Source organism: Sceloporus undulatus, chromosome 1 (genome assembly GCF_019175285.1).
Source record: "Sceloporus undulatus isolate JIND9_A2432 ecotype Alabama chromosome 1, SceUnd_v1.1, whole genome shotgun sequence".
Taxonomy (NCBI): Eukaryota; Metazoa; Chordata; class Lepidosauria; order Squamata; family Phrynosomatidae; genus Sceloporus; species Sceloporus undulatus.
This window is the reverse complement of record NC_056522.1, coordinates 132514292-132533053: the sequence shown is the minus strand read 5'-3', so window position 1 is coordinate 132533053 and position 18762 is coordinate 132514292. Positions and strand designations below refer to the sequence as shown.

Below are 18762 nucleotides of genomic sequence, written 5' to 3'. Positions count from 1 at the left end.
ATGTACATTTATATTTCAAATATACTGAAAGAGGGGCCAGTAATTGCTGCCTTATATGTATGTGTGGCACAATTTATGTATGTGTGTGTGTGGCATTATTTGTGTATAAAATGTGTATATGTGTGTGTGTGTATATAGTTATACAGTATATGTGTGTTGTCCAATATACATTTATATTTAATTACTGCCTTATATGTATGTGAGGCACAATATATATATATATATATATATATATATATATGGGTGTCTTGTCTAATAGATGTTTATATTTAAAATACACTGAAAGCGGGGCCAATAATTGCAATATGTATGTCATAATTTGTATATACAATGTGTGTGTGTTGTCAAATATACGTTTATATTTAGAGTATACTGAAGGGACCAATAATTGCTGCCTTACATGTATATGTGGCACAATTTACATGTACATACGTGTGTGTGTACGTGTGTGTATATATTATATGTACACACAGTATATGTGCGTGTTGTTTATATATGCATATGTACGTTTATATTTAAAACATTAGGGGCCAATAACCGCCTGCGAAGGTCTCTCAGTTTCAACCGCCGCGCAGAAGGCGAACGAACGAAGGCGGCTGAGTGACAGGAGGAGAGAAGACCCAGCATTAAGCGCGCGCGCGTGCGCAGGCCCCTCCCCCTCCCCTATTAACGGATTTCTCTCAAGGGAGGGGGGGAAGTGTCTTTGGGACCACCACGCATGCGCCCAGTAGCGACGAGTAAACACGGTCGCGTCACGTGTTTTACGCGCGGCCTTTTGGAGTTGGACTCTCCCGTCTCTGCCTCTCGCTGAATCGGCCTCCCCCTTTCGGAGCGTGCGTGAGTGCGTGGAAACGTGCGCGCGACAGAGAAGCGCGGGCGCGCGAGCGCAAAGTCCAACCAGGGTGAGTGAGCGGGGCGTGAGAAGGGAGGAAGCGCAGGGAAGGAGGGCGGGGCGAAGAGAACGCGGACGTCCTCTTCCTCCCTCTATCCAAAGAGCAACAGCCACCAGTCCTGGCTCCGCCCACCTGCTGGCGCCCTCTACTTCCGCACTGGAGAGAAGCGTCCCCTGACTCCCCTCCCTCCCTCCTTCCTTCCTTCCTTTTGGCTGAGCGAGACTTAAGGGAGGGGAGGGAGAAGGAAGAAGGAGTGCGCGCGCGCAGCCAGGGAGGGAAGGGGCGCGCGCACGCCCCTTGGCCGATGCAGGTAAACCCTGTTTTCTGTGGCCTCTGAGGTGGGAGGGGGAGGGAAACGGGCGGCGGCGGCGGAGGAAGAGGAAGGCGAGTGTGGCTGCGGCCTAGGAAGGTAACTGCCATCGGGGCGGCGTCCCTATCCTTGCGGGGAGAGAGAGGGCCACAGTCAGGGCCTCCCTCCCTTGACTGGCCTGGGCCTTTCTGACACCTCCCTTGGGCCTCGCGCTGTTCTCATCTCTTCAGTTTATAAAGCTTCTTTTAAAACGGCCCCGCCCCTTTCTCCAAGCTCCGCCCACTGGCGATCGATCTCCTGGGACTTCAAGGAGGTGGGTGGCATCTGCCCACCCTTCATTTGGGGCTGGGAGACCTGGGCTCTGCTTACTATGAGGTTGGCTGGCCTTCTTAACTGGGGGCGGGTGACATCTGTGTCCTCTCTTAATTGGGGTTGGGAGGCCTGACCCTCCCTTTTATTTTGGATTGGGAGACTTGGACCCATCTTAATTTGGGATTGGGAGACTTGGCCCCCTTTAATTGAGGATGCGTGACATGTGTGTTTGCAGCTCCCATCCTTCCTCAGGGGGTTCAGAAGGGGTATCCATGCAGGCAGGCCTCTTCTCCATGTGGGTGCTCCAGGAAATGTAAGAATAATAATAGTAAACACAACTAAGTTCCCTTAGCAAGACAAAAAGAGATGCTCCTCTGGAGATGCTGCTGGGCTAGATCCACTTCTCTTGTTGTGTAAGGAGAGCCTGTCCTTGATAGGGTTCATGATGGCTCCCCCCCAGATCTGTTTGGTTCTTCTCTTCAGCTACCCTTTTGGCAGATCCACTGACCCTGGTCCAGTGACGCTCCAGTTGTCGCTTAACAACATAATCCTGTTTCCACAAACCAAACATGTTCTCTCAGCAGCTAGTGTTTATGCTGAACGGCATACAGTAGTTAAGATTTCAGTCTCAACACTGTGATGAGAAGTCAGCCCCATTGAGCTCAGTGGAAATTGCTCGTGAGTAAATGCACAGGCTTGGAGCAATAGACTCCCTGCCCTGGTGACAGTTGTACGTTTGCCCTCTCTTTATACTTGGTTAATCTTATGCCCTTCTTCATGGCTTCTGCAGTCACTGTCTTGGGTTATCTCAGATTGACAGAGAAGCATGCATTGAGAGAATGGAATAAATCCACAGTGCTTCATTTTATGATTCTTTACTTAGAGTCATTGTCTTGTGCTTGTGTGTGTGTACATGAGAGAGAGAGAGTGAAAGAAAGAGAGGGTGGCAGGTAGTTTTTTGGTGGGTAATTAATTGGCATTCAGTGTTCTTGAGTGTTTGCCCAGACCTTTGTCTTGGTCCAAACCCTGCAGTCTTTCAGGGCACTCACTATCTGTAGTGCTCAGTGAGCAGCACACTCTGATCCTTATTGAAATGCCCAGGTTCACTTCTCCTCTCTTATCCACTGACTTTAAAAACAAATTGTAGCAACATCATGCCATGCTTGTTGATGCCTTCCCTTTTCTCCATCTGCATGTAATCTCTTCCAACAAATCCTGATGTTCTTGCTGACATTTCCTGCTAATCTCTGGAGTATTCTGTGCAACCCCTTGAGACACAGAACTAGCATATGCTTGTTTAGCACGTTTCTGATAATGATTAGGGTTTTTTATCCGCATGTTTCTATTGCAATTATTTCTTTAAAACGCTCTTTAAAATATTTTGAGGTTTCCATCAAGAGCAAAAGTCCTTCAAAGGCAACTTGATCATAATAATAAAACAGCAAAAATGAATAAAACCAGTAAACACTAGCCATACTTTTAAAAAATCTAGTTAGTTCTAAAATGAAAATTTCAGAACTGCTCAGTGACTTAAAACTCTCAAAATGCAAAAATATGCTATTATTATGACATTATTATTATTATTATTTCTAACAGTGCGACTCAAAAGTGATGGTCTGTGGAGCGGTGCTGTTCCCTGAGGCATTGGCTGTTGGTCCATGGCAAGATTTCAAGAAAATAGGAATAATTGTAGCCAATGGACACAAGTATGGTACCAGTCCCTGGCACACAGTGGGGGAAAACTGTGCCCATCTCTCACATGTGATAGGTTGAAATGCACTGATTTATAAGATACCAGTACAAGCAAGTTCTACATATCTCAGACATTTTTTAAAAATGGAACAAATTATAATGAAATAGTGGATAGGTGTTTAAAACAGTAATAATACAAAGAAAAGTATAAAGTCAAAGGAACAAAATCAGAAACACATCATATAATAAAACCCTTTTGTAGAAATAAGCAGTTCTCAAACTGATGTTGTAATCCTATTGTGCATTTACTCACTGTGTGGTTGCTTTTATATTGTGTTGGATGATTGTGAGTACTTTCATATTAGGATTCTCAAGAATGCCAGAAATGCTGTGTGATGGCTCATATGGAGAGATGTTGTGGGGAAAATGCAATTTTTTGCTGTTCCTGCATCTCACCATGTCTTGGGTCTACTTCCTCCAATTTCTCATCTGTGCAAACATAATCAGACATGATAAACTATTTATGGAAAACGATTGGCGTATAGCTGCCATGTTATAGAAGCGTAGGCTGATCCTAGGTATGTTTACTCAAAAGTCCAGTTGAATTTTTTGAGATTGTAGTCATGGTTAGTATTGTGGCTTTAGTATTAGGCAATAAATATTCATTTGTTAGGTAATCATGAAGAATGAGATTTTTCAGAAATATTGTGCTGTTATATGTTAGAATAATGATTCTCCAGTGTCAGAAATATCACAGTTGTACGTTCTGTTCATCACAGTGATACTGTGTGCGTGTGTGCATTGTGATCTCTGAGTTGAACACTATGGCTCGGTACAGACCACCCAAAAAGGGCGGTCTGCCGGTGCCTTGTTTTGTTCCACGAGGAAGCTGCAGCGGACAAACCATGCGGCTTCCTCACGGAGCAAAAACAACCCGCAAAAAGCAGGTTCTTTTTGCAGCATGATACTGATGATGCAGTGCACCAATGGCACACTCATGACACCAGTATTGCGCTGCGACATGTGGACGCTAAGCATCCGTCACATCAAAATGGCGGCTCCCATCTGTACAGGACACCGCCATTTTCATGTACGGAATATGTGCTAGGGTTGCGGGGCGTGTGTAAGTGACGCCCCGAGGCAACCCTAGCATGTCATCAAGACGTGCCATGAGGCCTGTCTATACCGGGCCTATATGTGTCAAGGGAGTTCCAGATTTGTAAACTACAGTATTCCTATTAAATTACTTATTTAGTAGTAGGTCGGGGAAAAGTAGCTTGGGTAAATATTTTAATGTTGTGTGCTTTCAAATCGTTTCTGACTTAGGACAAATCTAATGCAAACCTGTCATGGCCTATTCTTGGTGAGATTTGTTCAGCAGGCCTTTTGCCTTTGCCTTCCTCTGAGGCGGAGAGAATGTGAAATTGCTCAAGGCCACCCAGTAGATTTCCACGGCCATGTGGGGATTTAAACCCTGGTCTCCAGAGTCGTAGCCCAGTGTTTGAACCACTACAGTGCACTGGCTCTTGAAATACACTAAAACAATAATATGGATGGGAATATATTATAGCATTTAGAAGTGTTGCCACAATATGGTACTGAAATTATCTACAAGTTTAGCTTGGAGAAGAGAAGACAGAGGTGACATGATAGCTATCTTTAAATATCTGAAGGAATGCCATGTAGAAGATGAAGCCAGCGTGGGCTAGGTGGCCCTTGGGGTCCTGTACAGTTGTAAGGTTAAATGATTCCAAATGGTGCTAAATCCTACCCCTCAATGAAACCGCTTCCATCAGTGCAACTTGGAGAATCACAATCCCTCACCCCTGCACAGCCACCTTCACAATCTACTCTGGAGGTTTGGGGGACTACAAGAGGGAGTAGAAAATAAGAAAACCTCATCACATGGATGGAAGTCAGATGTTATAACATTGGATTCTGCCCAGAGTAAGCAAGGAATGGAAGGAGTTCTAGGTCATGATGTCACAAACTGATTTGAAAGATGTATGATTTTAGCTTACAGCTAATTTTGAACAGTGGCTTTATAATTGCCATTCCCTTACAAACTACGTTTTTGGTACCTCAGAAGAATTTTTGTTTTTAACTTTGATACTATTTATGCGTTACAGATTTTGGTTCTGTTGGATATCTGCAGGTTGTTCATGTTTTAGTCCTGTATTTTCCTGCTTTGCTCCAGTATTGTGTCATTACATGGCTTAATCTTTCTTGACACTTGTCCTCTCACCATAGAAATTGGAAGACTACTCCCCCTCCTGTGCATTAAGCTAAGAATGCTCTCTTGGTTTACAACAATGTATGTGCCAAATCCATATTATAAAGGTATGACAAGTACAACAACAACAACAACAATAATAATAATAATAAATTTATTTGTATCCTGCCCCTCTGAGAACAATCAGGGCGGCTAACAAAGTTAAAAATACAGAACATATAAAATCTCTGATACCCTCCCCTCCTTAAAAAAGTATTAAATTCAATGCAGAATTAAAAAAAAACCCAACCATACAAGTTAAAAACTGCTCAGAAGGTCAACAACATCACATCAGCATAACAATCAATGGGAGCAGCAGTATCTTATTCCCAGATGTTTTTCTGAGGCCGGGTTCTCTATTCTGGGAAGGCCTGCCGGAAGAGATCCGTCTTAACAGCCTTTTTAAAGCTGTCTAAGGATGTAAGTAGATGAATCTCATCCGGCAGGCCATTCCCGCGTTATACGCCACGCACACAGGCCCCATTCAAATGAATGGGGCTCGAGCATAGGCACAATTTGCCTTACGTGGGAGGGGGTCTGGAGCGGATCCCCATGTAAGGCAAGGGTCCACTGTATTTCCAATGGCTTTTGTGTACAGAGTGCCATCCAAACCCACCTCTCATTGTTTCTTGTACACTTTTTGAGATGGTCTTACAACAGCTTGGTTTTAAGAGCCAGTGTTTGGGTGTTGGAGTAGGACTCCTGGAAACCAGGGTTCAATCTCTGGTCAGCCATGGAAACTGACCTTGGGTAAGTTACACTCTCTCTGAATAAATCTTGCCAAGAAAACTGTAGGATAGGGTCACTATAAGTCAGAATTGACTTGAAGTCAACATCTTCCTAGAAATTGATTGAAAAAAGCTTATACTACAAATAATTTGAATGAAATAAACCAAAATTACTCTACTCCAGTGGTTCCTAAACTTTGATCCTCCAGGTGTTTTGGACTTCAACTCCCAGAAGCCCCAAGCCAGGAAACATCTGCAAGTCCAAAACATCTGCAAGACCAAAGTTTGGGAACCACTGCCCTAGTCCCTAAAAGGTTTTACAATATTTTTTAATAATTTAGTGTGTGAAACATCTCAGCCACCCATAGGGAAAGTTTTGGCTTTAGTAATATTTCAGATTTGAATTTTGGATTTCCGGATAGGGGAGACTCAACCAGTACATATGAAATGCACGTGTAGAGTCAACTTTAAGTCCATGTTCTGAATTCAGAATCCGGCTTATTTGAAACTAGTTTTAGAGGTTTGTATTTAATGTTTCTTCTTGAGGAGCCAGTGTGGTGTAGTGGTGTCAGCATTGTCCTGTAGACCAAGGTTTGAATCCCTGCTCGGCCATGTAAGTTCACTGGGTGACCTTGGGCAAGTCACACACTCGTCCTCAGAGGATGGAAATGACAAAACTCCTCTGAAGAAACTTGCCAAGAAAACCCCATTATAGGTTCACCTTAGAGTATCCATTAGTAAGAAACAACTTGAAGGCACACAGCAACAATGATAACAACAATTTGATGTTTATAATTCATATTTGGTATTTTATAAAGTGCCTTTAACTGTCAGATTTATAGAGGAATGTTTGTATTTAAATCTTCCATTTAAAACTGGCATAAACCTTACAGTTAAAAAGACTTATTTTAAAATCTGTTTAACAAGATTTCTGGAAACTTTGCTCAGCTACAAAAATATTGATGTGCAGTTTGCGACTTTATCGTGTGTAAATTATGTGTAACGCTATTGAGAATTTAGACATCTTAATGCTTAACACTAGGAGCCACCATAGTGTAATGCAGGGGTAGGCAATCTTTTTGAGCCGGGGGCCGGGTTGCTGACTCTCAGACAACTGGGGGGCCGAAGCCAAAAAATAAATAATTAAAAAATTTAAAAAATTATATATATAAATAAACCAGGACAAATGTAGGACAAAATTTTCAAATGGAAGACACTTTTTAAAAAAAAATGGAGGAGGACATGCGAAAAAAATTGCTGATTTTTTAAAAAATGTTAATATAAATGCATGTTTCTGAGGCTTCTATAGACAGTTGCCTCCCAAAGGCCCCGGCGGCAATCGGCGGCAGGACCGGGCTGGGGCCAGTCCCAAGGCCTCGCCGGGCCGCATCCGGCCCGCGGGCCACAGGTTGCCTACCCCTGGTGTAATGGTTTGAACATTGGACTGTGAATCTGAAGACCATAGAAACTCACTGGGATCCAAAACACACTGTAAAAATAATCCAGTTTGAGACTTCTTTAACTGCCCTGGCTCAGTGCTAAGGAATGCTGGAGATTGTAGTTCAGTGTGGCACCAGATCTCTCTGACAGGAAAGGTTAAATGTCTCACAAAACTACAGTTCCCAGAATTCCTTAGCATTGAGCCAGGGCAGTTCAAGCGGTCTCAAACTGGATTATTTCTGCAGTGTGTTTTGGACCTTGAAGATACACAATTACCAGTGAAGCATCATACTGACTGTTGTCTGCCTTCAAGTAGTTTCCAATTTATGGTGACCCTAAGATGACCATATCTTGGGGTTTTCCAGGGCTAAGAGTGTCTCCCAGTGGGTTTCCAAGGTTGAGCAGGGAATGGAACTCTGTCCTCTTAAGATGGTTCTTTTCACTATCTCATATTTCTGTTGGAACTGATGAAAATATGTCAGTAATAAGACTGTATGTGTAGTGATTAATGAAATATGTTTTTTCCTCATTTAGTAAATGAGAATAGAAAGGAAGCATTGAGATCCTGGGCTTATGATGTGATTTTATGGTATTCTTTGATTTGTAGTTTTGAGAAGAACTAGCCCAGGCATCTGTGTTGACATGAATGTACTTTTACCGAGTGTATGGATTGCAGCCATTCCTGGAGATGGCTGTTCTGGCCAGAGTGATACAAATATGCTGTAGTTAATATCCTACTTGGATTTCTTTAACACACTATATGCAGAGCTCCTTTTGAAAAATACTCAGAAACTGGCCCAAAGAGCGGCAGCCAGACTAAAGACTGGAGCTGTTGATAGGTAACAGATTATACTACTGGTACAACAGCTTCACTGGTTACCACTTGGTTTCTGGGCACAATTCAGAGTGTTGGTTATAACGTTCAAAGTCTGCCTGAAGCTTATATTCTGCCATGCTTTGAGGTGTTAAGTAGCAGCTCCTCTTAAGTCCTACCATCCTCATACTACTCATGTGTGTTTAATGGAAATATGGAGAAAGACCTTCTTGGTGACTGCTTCCAGACTCTAGGATGCCTTTTTTATGAAGGCTAGATTGACTCTTTTTATTGTCAGTCTGTTGACAAATAAAGACTCCCTCCCCCAACCCCCAGTTCTGTAAGGAAAGTGTACTAAATAATGTATTGATTTTATTTCTTACCTTTTAAATGGCTATGTTTCAGTTTTTAAAAATTCTATTGAAACTTAATTATGTTCTAACTTTCACTTTTTGTGGTTTCACCTATATGTATTTTTACCTATATTTTTCTTAGTTTTTCTAAGCTGTTTTGAGTCCCAGTTTTTGGTGAAAGGTGATGTTAAGAGTAGTTATAGTAAAAACTAAACCAGGATTGAAAGTTGCATTTCTGTTACGCTAGTTATGGTTTTGAAAATTACCTGCCTAGTAGACTTGTTTTCAGATTAGCAATGGAGTATCTGCTGCATCCAAATTACAGCACCTCGTTTCTCAAGTTTTCTCTGTGTTGTCATGCTTAGAGTTCTGGCCTTGAAATAGGTAAAATGTAAGTCACACCTTGCTCCAGTGCACAGGTGTGATTAAGGAAGTGCAGGCCTGGACAACAACTGGAACATGTGGTTCCACATAGGGTTTTTTTTCTCTCTGTTCCCCCCCCCCCATGACAAAAAGTTCGTTTCTTGGATGGAAAATTGGGAGAATACAGGGAGGAAAAAATCTTAAAATTTAAGGCAATCACAAATTTTAATACATGGAGATATGTATTGCACATGTTCCAAAATTTCCATTTCCCCCATAGTCCCTTCCCTAAAATACATTTCCCCCCAAGGCTTCAAAATTTCTAGACATGTTATATTCTAAACATGATTATTACTAATGATCTTGGGCCATTTAATGTCCCAGCCTAGCCGACCTCTTTGGACCTTGTTTTTGTGTAATTTCATGTACAGTGGTCCCTCCACATTCACCGGGGTTAGGGATGAAGGATCCCTGCGACCGTGGAAAAACCAGAAATAAAAAAAAAGTCCTTCAGTGCAACTCTGGTCAACATCTGCCTGAAAATGATCACAGAATCATACTGGAGGACCTACAAATGCCTAGGAAGTGCTTTTCCTAAGAACGTCTAGGTTCTCCAGCACAACTCTATGATGTATTTCTGACAGAGTTGCTCTGGAGGACCTAGAGAGTCCTAGAGAGAACATATTAATCAAAACTGCAAATAATGAAATCCGCAAAAATCAAAGCCGCAAATGTGGAGGACTAACTGTATACTGTCCTGTGTCTTTTCTTTTCAAGGAAGGGTAAGATGCAAATATAAATCTTGATCATTTATTGATCATACCAAAATCTGCAGATGTTCAAGTCCTATTGACTTCAGTGGTGGCACGACCATGCCACAATTGAAGACAATAGCACTTTGGAGGAGCTGCTTCCTCCTACTCCTCTTCTCCCCCCCACCTCTTTCTGTACACTTCTCCTTCACCTCTTCCCCACTTCCGCTTCCTTCTCCTCCTCTTCCTCCCACATTGCCTTGCCTTCCTTCTCCTCTTCCTCCTCCTCCTCCTCCGCCCCCACCACGGATGCTCAAATCCACAGATGGCAAGTCTGTAGATAAGGACAGCCCACTGTATATTTTAAAGTTAAGTTTTAACAATTCTAATAATTGATTCTGGGGAAACAGAGCTCTGTTCCACTGGAGATGATCCGTATCTGTACAAATATTTACAATTATTTCTTACTGCTTTTCAGCAAGATTTGCTCCCATAGCAGTTTTAACTTAAGCAAGTAATTGACAATTCTGAGTGGAATTAGATTTAGTGTTCTCTAGTTTTCATTATGGTCTGGAACCAGGAATTCCATGCAGCCAGATGGATCCTTATGAAAAGTCGAAAGGCAGCATGAAGGCATATACACACATGCACAAGTGGGTGGCAGAGGAAGGTTGGTTTTATCATTTGATCTTGTGGATCTAAATATCCTCTGTAGTCCAGTGATCAAGAGGAAGTAGCTGGGACTGAGCGCTACTAGAGGCAATGATGAAGTAACATTGTGATGGGACCATCAAACAAAAATAGGAGGTGTAGATGAGCAAGAAGAATCTATAGAAGGATATGGTGAACATATAGGTAACCCGTCTGGGGAAACCATGGAAAATATAATTCAGACAGACTAAAAACAGAAAACACAAAAACAAACTGACTAAAAACAAACAATGTAACAAACCAGCTTAAATGTTAAAACACTTTACAACTACATACATGGCTTTATATTAGAGCCTTTGGAGACTAATTGTTCTGTATTTTTAACTTTGTTAGCCGCCCTGATTGTTCTCAGAGGGGCAGGATACAAATAAATTTATTATTATTAGTCTCCAAAGGCTCTAATATAAAGCCATGTAGATCATTTGACAAAAGCATTTCGAAAGGCAGACCTATGTAGAGTTGTCATGATTTCTTGAGATGAGTTTGTTTCCTCAGGTTTTGTACTGCTTTGGCTAGTAAAAATCCAAGAGATGCTGTCTTAAAGGTCATGGTAATGAGAGAGCTTCTGTGTGTCTCTTAAAATCTAAGTAGGGTGCTGCAGCGGCTTCTGAATACAGTGTTAAAGGGAGATAACATGGAGCATAATCTTAGACTTTTTATCTTCTACTTTCTGTATCACTCTTTGTATTGATAACAGTTTACTCATGCACAGTGCCAACAACACACAAACACACAGATTCAGCTGTTTGTATCCAGAGGAGTTCTGAGAGATGGAATAACTAGAATAGAAGTTCTGAAACTGTAGTTCTTAGGCTCCATTCAAGGGATATGAGGAAAGTTTTTAGAACAGTCCATAATATCTGTACAAGGCCTTCCGTTTGATCTAGTTTTGTAATGGTAATTATGAGCCATCAACGGGGGCCAAATTCCTCAAAAGACTGACAAAGCCTTTGTGTAGGCCCTGTGATTTTCATAAAAGGGAGTGAGTTCAGTTTGCTAATTTCTCCCTGAAGTTCTTAGCAGGCTTGGCAAATACTGAAGAGCTTTTTTATAATTAAAAGACAAGTTAACAATTACAGTGTGCCCTTGGTATCCACTGGGGTTTGGTTCCATGCCTCCCTGTGGATACCAAAATCCCCGGATGCTCAAGTCCCACTATAGACAATGGCTTATTAAAAACAGCAAAATCAATCCAGATTGCTATTTGGATTTTTTTTTAAAAAAATTCCAAACCGTGGATTGTGGAATCCATGGATGCAAAATCCATGGATAAGGAGGGCTGAGTGTAAGTGGATTACCAAATAATTTTCAGGTGAGCATTAAAAAAACCCCCTAGAGAGATGACTGTTTTTCCTAAGTACTTGTCACAGAATCTGTTGATCACTGATTGATATTGGTAGTGAATAGTATCTATGGAATTGGAGTGTCTTTTACCAAAGAATCACATTTGCAAACATCATCTAATTATAGAGAATCCTTTCATTTGAAAAATGAGCCAGCTTCTATGGATAGAGCTGATACAAGAGAGGCACAAAGCTTCCAATTAGACCAGTGCTCATTAAGTATGAGTTCACAGACATCAGATTTTATAGTGATGCAGTGTTTCAAATAACAGATCGTTACAGATGATGCCTTGTATGTGTAGCACTTTAAATGGTCAAGGTGAAATATCTGATACTGAGTAGAAAATTCAGATTGTATTTGAATTAGGGCAAACATAAGATAATTTTTTAAAAACACATCTTCGGCTGGGATTCCAAGATTCGTGTGCGTGGCCACTATTTAAATTCACCAAATCTAAGAGTAATTAGCTGAGTCTTCTGTTCTTGAAAAAAAATTAATTAAATTTAAAATAGATTAATTTATTAAAGGGAAAGCACTTTGAAGGAGGTATACAAAGCAGTAACAAGCCAGATCAAATTTGTTATTATTTATTTATTTATGGTAGATAATTTATCATTCTTAGCTTATTTTTCTTATGGTATTTTTCTTTGTCTTTCTATAGGGATTAAAGACACACAGAAGTCTTCATGGATATAGTTGATACATTTAACCATTTAATTCCTACTGAACACTTAGATGATGCCCTATTTCTAGGATCCAACCTGGAGAATGAAGTCTGTGAGGATTTTAGTACAAATCAAAATGTCTTAGAGGATTCGCTGAAGAACATGCTCAGTGATAAGGACCCTATGCTAGGATCTGCAAGTGCTCAGTTCTGTTTGCCTGTTTTGGATAGCACTGATCCCAATTTCCAGATGCCTTGTTCAACAGGTAACTCTTAATATTTTTTTAAAGCTTACACTTCCCCCACTTTGCTTTGTAAACATGGCTCTCTTTTTTCTGCCCTCTGATGGTTTTCAGCCTGAGGGTAAATTATTAGCTGTCCCTACTTTCACCCAGAGTAACATGATATAAATGGGAGTTGGAGAGGCAGTTTGCAGTCTGCAGTTTTAGGCTGCTTGGTATTCCTTCCAATTTTACAAAGAAAGCTGTGAAATATTTATTACAAAGCTTAGAGAAGAGACTGGGTATTCATTTCTCAAAGTATTTCAATTTAGTGGTTTGTGCTTTGCTGCAGAAAGTTGCTCTGGATGATCTTCAGCGTGTCTTTTGGGTGATCTTCAGCTATTAGGATACTTATTATGCTGAATAATTTAAATACAAAATATGCTGTGGAGGCCTTCTGTATAAAAACCAGAATAAATGGATAGGATCTTATTTAATCTATTGGCTGTTGGAGTCAGTTCTAGTGTCCTTGGTCTGTTACCTTTGGGTACCGTACGCCTGCAGAAATTTACCTTGGCTCTCCAGCAGGCTCCCTGTCCCTAATTTTAAAAAATAGATTTCAAAAAAATATATTTTAAAATATGTTGACATAATGCAGGGGTAGGCAACTTGCGGCCCGTGGGCCAGATGCGGCCCGGCAAGGCCTTGGGACTGGCCCCAGCCTGGTCCTGCCGCCGATTGCCGCCAGAGCCTTTGGCCTCTCGCGTGAAGGCCTTTGGTCTATCAGGAGGAGGCGGGCAAGGGGGGCAAGTGGCAGGCAAGGGGAGCAATTGTCTATAGAAGCCTCAGAAACATGCATTTATATTAACATTTTTTAAAAAATCAGCAAATTTTTGTGTGTGTCCTCCATTTTTTAAAAAAAGTGTCCTCCATTTGAAAATTTTGTCCCACATTTGTCCCGGTTTATTTATTTATTTAATTTTTTTTTTAAAAAAATTAATTTTTTATTTTTTGGCTTCGGCCCCCCAGTTGTCTGAGGGACAGCAACCCGGCCCCTGGCTCAAAAATGTTGCCTACCCCTGACATAATGCCAGTTTGTTTCTCTGCCCATCAGTAACTTACCTTCAGTGAAATGAATATTTTGCTGAGCATTTGGAGGGGCAAATATGTGATGGCATTTGAGGCACAACCTTTAGCAAGTTTATAGTTTTTCATTCTCTGAACTCATTGTTGGAGTAGAAGATTTGTGGGTTCAAAGGATTAGTGTTGTGGTTTGGAGCCCAAATCCTCGCCTTTGGTTTGTAACAGGTTTCTAGGGCAAATTACTTGTCTTTCCACACCATCATTTTTTTTTCTAGGAAATTGATGTTTTGTGTCTAGCCATGGCCACTATAGTCATTTTGTGAGTGACCAAATCTGTTGGTCCACGAGACTCGCTTTGTGGGAGCACTCACATCCCTATCAAAATTCCAAACATATGCACAGCCCTAAATTTAGCTCCTGATTTTGTCTGTTTCATGCAAGTATTCTGTCTTTCTTCCTCATAGTATTTTTAGCTAATGGTCTGCTTTTTCAATGTTACTGCTGCATCCTATGTCTGTCTTTGCTGTTAGTGTGGAAAATAGTAGAAGGAATGTCATGATCATGCATATAGCTGAGCAATACAACACACTCTTGATGAAAATGGTTCTGTCAATTGAAGGCATATTTAAAACTGTCAGAACATTGTGCAGGGTTGTTAAGATGTAGTAAATTGTTGTTTTCTGAACAAAGGATTCAAGGAGCCAGTCTTTAACAACATTTTTTATCATTCTGAATGATCTTAGCAAATCTAGTACTGAGGAACTTTCCAGCTGTAAGTATTTGCAGTCATCATGTGGAAACAATAGTGGTAAATTTCCACTATTTCCATTTCCAGTTGGTTTAGCGCAGTTATTTTACGTGTTGGAAGGGAAAAATCCTTTTCTTTTTTCTTTTAAAAGGAAAATGTTGAACATTTCTTTCAAATATTAATGGAAAATAATACTAGCTATATTTCCTCTTTTAGTCATTAACAGTGACAATTTTTTTTAAGGAAGAAAGTGAGCATGCATACAATTCAGTTGATAGTTAGCCTTAGAATTGCCTCTCCTCAGGAAGTTGAACATGTTGATTATTAATTCAGAATGTTTAATTGGCTGTTCAGAGCAGTCACAAAACCTCTTGGCTGGGAATAGGTTTGTGTTGGAGGTATCTATACAGTCTGTGGAGTACATGATACTCTAGTGTGTTTAGTATGAGAGATACAAATATTTTAAGAAGCCATTGAATAGAGTGGAGTGCAAAATATACACAATACATATCCAGTCTAAATTTTCATTATTTTAACAATGTACCATTGTTAAATACAATTGTTCTTTTGGGTTTTCTGAAATGTAAAATTATAAATGTCTCAAATTCAAACATAATTGCAAATATATACAGGCTAGAGATGCTGAACACTGATTATGCAGCTGTATCTTAGATGTTGGCTAACTAGGAATATGAGAATAACAAACATTGACAGTGGAAATTATTGGCACAGCAGAGCTTAGAGAAGTGGGTTAAACCCAAAGAACTATCTCCTGACAGATGAAAAATTCAAAAAACACATACAAGACCCTGTTTAGCTCTTCTGTCCAGAGAAGAAAAACTCATCCATTCCAAATGCTTTCCTCAGAGACACACTGAAAGTGGTCCTCTGTAGACTATTCTTTCAGGAAGGAGCACTTAGGGAAAAGCTTGGAGATCTGGGAAGGTCATCCTTGATACAAGAAATTTCACAATTATCTCAAATTCATAAAAGTTCTGCTGGTTTAATATATCTCCAGTTGCTCTGGAACAGGTCAGAATTAGTGGATGTAGACATTAGGAAAATTCAGGCCTCACTCCAATACATGTAAGCTTAGTACTACAACTTCAGTAATAATAATTCCTGCCTTTTAGCTAGAGTGGTGAAAAGAAAAGCTGAGAAAAGAACCATTTATTCAGCCATGGGCAATCTGACTACTTCCTCCAATGAGCTCATCAAAGAATTTCATGTGTTCTACTGTAAATTATACTCCACTGAAGCACCTTCTATTTAGTTTGATGATTTCTCAGTTCTCTTACCATTAAACAACCCAAAAAACTTAAGGACTCTCATATGGCCCTTCTAAACAGCTCAATAGAAGTGTGTGAAATCAAACAGGTGTTGGATAGATTGAAACCAGGAAAATCTCCAGAGCATGGTGGATTATCAGACATATCCACTCTAATCTTGGGGGACTAGCAATCCCCCATATCAAACTCTACTTTTATGCTTTCCAGTTGGCCCAATTTACTCAGTTTGTTAGTCACGGACTCATCCAGATGGGTCAGGGTAGATATAAAGTCTGCTTCCTCGCCCAAATTCAACTTCATCTTCTCCACAACCTCAAGAAAATCACTCACAGACTTATAATGTTGGCCCTCCTTGTCCATGGATTTTTTTTATCTACAGATTCAAGCATTTACGGCTTGAAAATCTTCTAAAATTCCAAATAGGCCTTGATTTTCCATTTTATATAAAGGACATCATTTTGCTCTGCCATTATATTTAATGGGACTTGAACACCCATGGATTTTGTTATCCATGAGGGATCCTGGAACAAAACCCCAGCAGATAACAAGGTCCCACTGTAAAACCTATTTCTCGTTAACTCTTAATTATATTGAAAAACTGGAGACGTGTTTGGCTCCTGACCCCACCTCTTTGAGGCCTTTCTTACTCCATCCAAGTTTTTATATGCCAGATAAATTTAATCAGTTCAAAGAATGCAGAGATCAAGACCTATACCACACTCAAGACCAATTTAGGGATGGAAAACCTAAAACTAAGGAATGTCTTTCCATTCAGTTGCAACGTTAAAACTCAGTGGTTTCAAATTCACCAAGTCTACTCTTTTGCCACCCACTTGGCAGAGAAAGGAGAAATTCCATGTCCACTAATTCCCTACTAGTCACTATGTGCTGACAACCATCCACAAAGTAAAGGAGAGGCTGCAATCATACATAAAGTGTAAGTGGAGACCACATATAGGAATGGCCTCTTTCCCGGACAAATTTGGCAATTGGACCTTGGGCTGAGCATCACTGATTCTGTATTTGGTCCTCTACCCCGTGTAAGTCCAGATCGGCTAACAACATTCACATATGATATTTAACTCCCACCCCTTTATCAAGAATAGCTAAAAATGCCCAATCATCTTGCTGGGGGGACGGTTGCAAACAGACTGGTTCATATGTCCATATGTGGATAGAAAGTCTGAAAGTTAAACTTTTTTGGACAGTAGTCATAAACCAGATCTGACTTATCAGCAAACAAACCATCAATGTTTGTCTTGCGCTTTTGTTAGTCCATTTGTATACCAAATAAAGCAGTGGTCTGAAACATAGAAATGATATTGTTTTCCTTCTGACTACTGCAAGAACTGTAATAGCTGCCTGCTGGAAGATGGGAGATTGAACTCTGGAAAAATGGTGGACTAGACTTTAGAATACACTATTACTTAAAAAATTACGATTACTTACACGATCAACTCTTGTAATGGACAAAAGAAATCAGATGCTTTTATGAGGACGGTCAGCTCTTATTATGTTACCGCTACCTCACATTTGCCCAGACCATCATTGAGAACTGCTGACGGAGGGAGTGACATTTTCTGCTTGAACTCGACTCCATCATGAAAGGCTTCCTCAGTGAATTTTTCCTATTCATCCTAGTCTTATAACACCACCTGAATAACTACTCTAATGGAATTACCTGTTAAGTGTTCCTTATATGAGTTTTTCCCCCTGTTAACTCATATCCTAAGCCTGTTTGAACATTTTGTTTTTGGTGATGATTTTGTATTCTTTGTGAATCTGAAATAAATAAAAGTGTTTTAAAAATTAAATCTAAAGTAATTGGTTCTCTATTTCTAAAGGCGCTTTGATTTTCTGAACTGTAGCTACCCTTCTCTAATGGCAGAATTCATTTGAAATTAATGTAATTTGTAAAAGCATTAGAATAGGTTGTCCTGGGCTTGTTGGGGAGAATTGAAGACAAAACATTTCAAATGTATCCTAACCTGTGACAATCACCAGTTCCTTATTTAAGCAGATACAGTAGTTGAAAAAGTAAATATTATTTTTATTGCTGTTTTATATGCATACTAGTAGTATGTTTATTTCCTTTAAAAATATTGTTAGACGTTTGGTATTGTTATTTTTTTCTCCTGGATGTGGAAGGTGGTAAGCATGAAACTAGGTATAGCGCAGTTTAATATCAAATATTCTAATGAAGACATTCTGACAACCAAACTCCATATGCTGAGTCATCATTTGCATTATAGGGCACATCCTTTTAAAGAAACTCTTTCCTGTGTCTCCAGAATCTAAAAAATGTATGTGCTAATAGAAGAATACATGTCTTGGCTTTCTGAGCCAGAGCACAGGACAGCAAACCTATCTCCAAGTTCTGCCTCCAGAAGTGGCCAAACAATTTTTTTTGTGTTGAAAACTCTCTTAACTTTTCTTTATGTTTACACCCATTTTCTTTGGAGAGAATTTAGATTGGTATAGACCTAGCATTCCCAAATATTCAGATTCTTCTTCTTCAAAATACCTGCAAGGAAGGATTGGAGAGAAGTCAGTTTAGGAAGATAAATTATTTTAGTTAAAAACTGAACACATTAATGCTTCAGATCTTAATTTTTGAGGTAAAGTTATCGAGCCCTAGTAACTTGTTGTACGGCGACTGATAGAAAGAAATATTCTAGCTTTAATGCAGTTTTCTGTCTTCTAGTGTTTTATTTGCATCACTGCCATCCAACTTATCTAGCTAGTTTCCTGCTTCCAATTTATTTTCAGTTAT

General features: G+C 40.1%; 1 protein-coding gene across 10 annotated transcripts in view; it reads left to right on the top strand.

Annotated features, from left to right (window-relative positions):
- Positions 1-1077: 1077 nt before the first annotated feature.
- Positions 1078-18762, top strand: part of PHF3 (PHD finger protein 3) — a 54390-nt gene continuing 36705 nt past the window's right edge. For 3 of the 10 annotated variants that reach the window (XM_042456190.1, XM_042456162.1, XM_042456142.1), the window contains exon 1: positions 12781-12914. Coding sequence is in view for 3 of the 10 variants with exons in the window: in XM_042456123.1 (XP_042312057.1) it covers positions 12671-12914 (244 nt within the window). In the remaining 7 variants the exon portion in view is untranslated. Of the gene's footprint in view, positions 1303-3111; positions 3222-12645; positions 12915-18762 lie in introns of those variants that run through there. The other 7 variants (XM_042456123.1, XM_042456134.1, XM_042456113.1 and 4 more) reach the window with 7 other exon arrangements.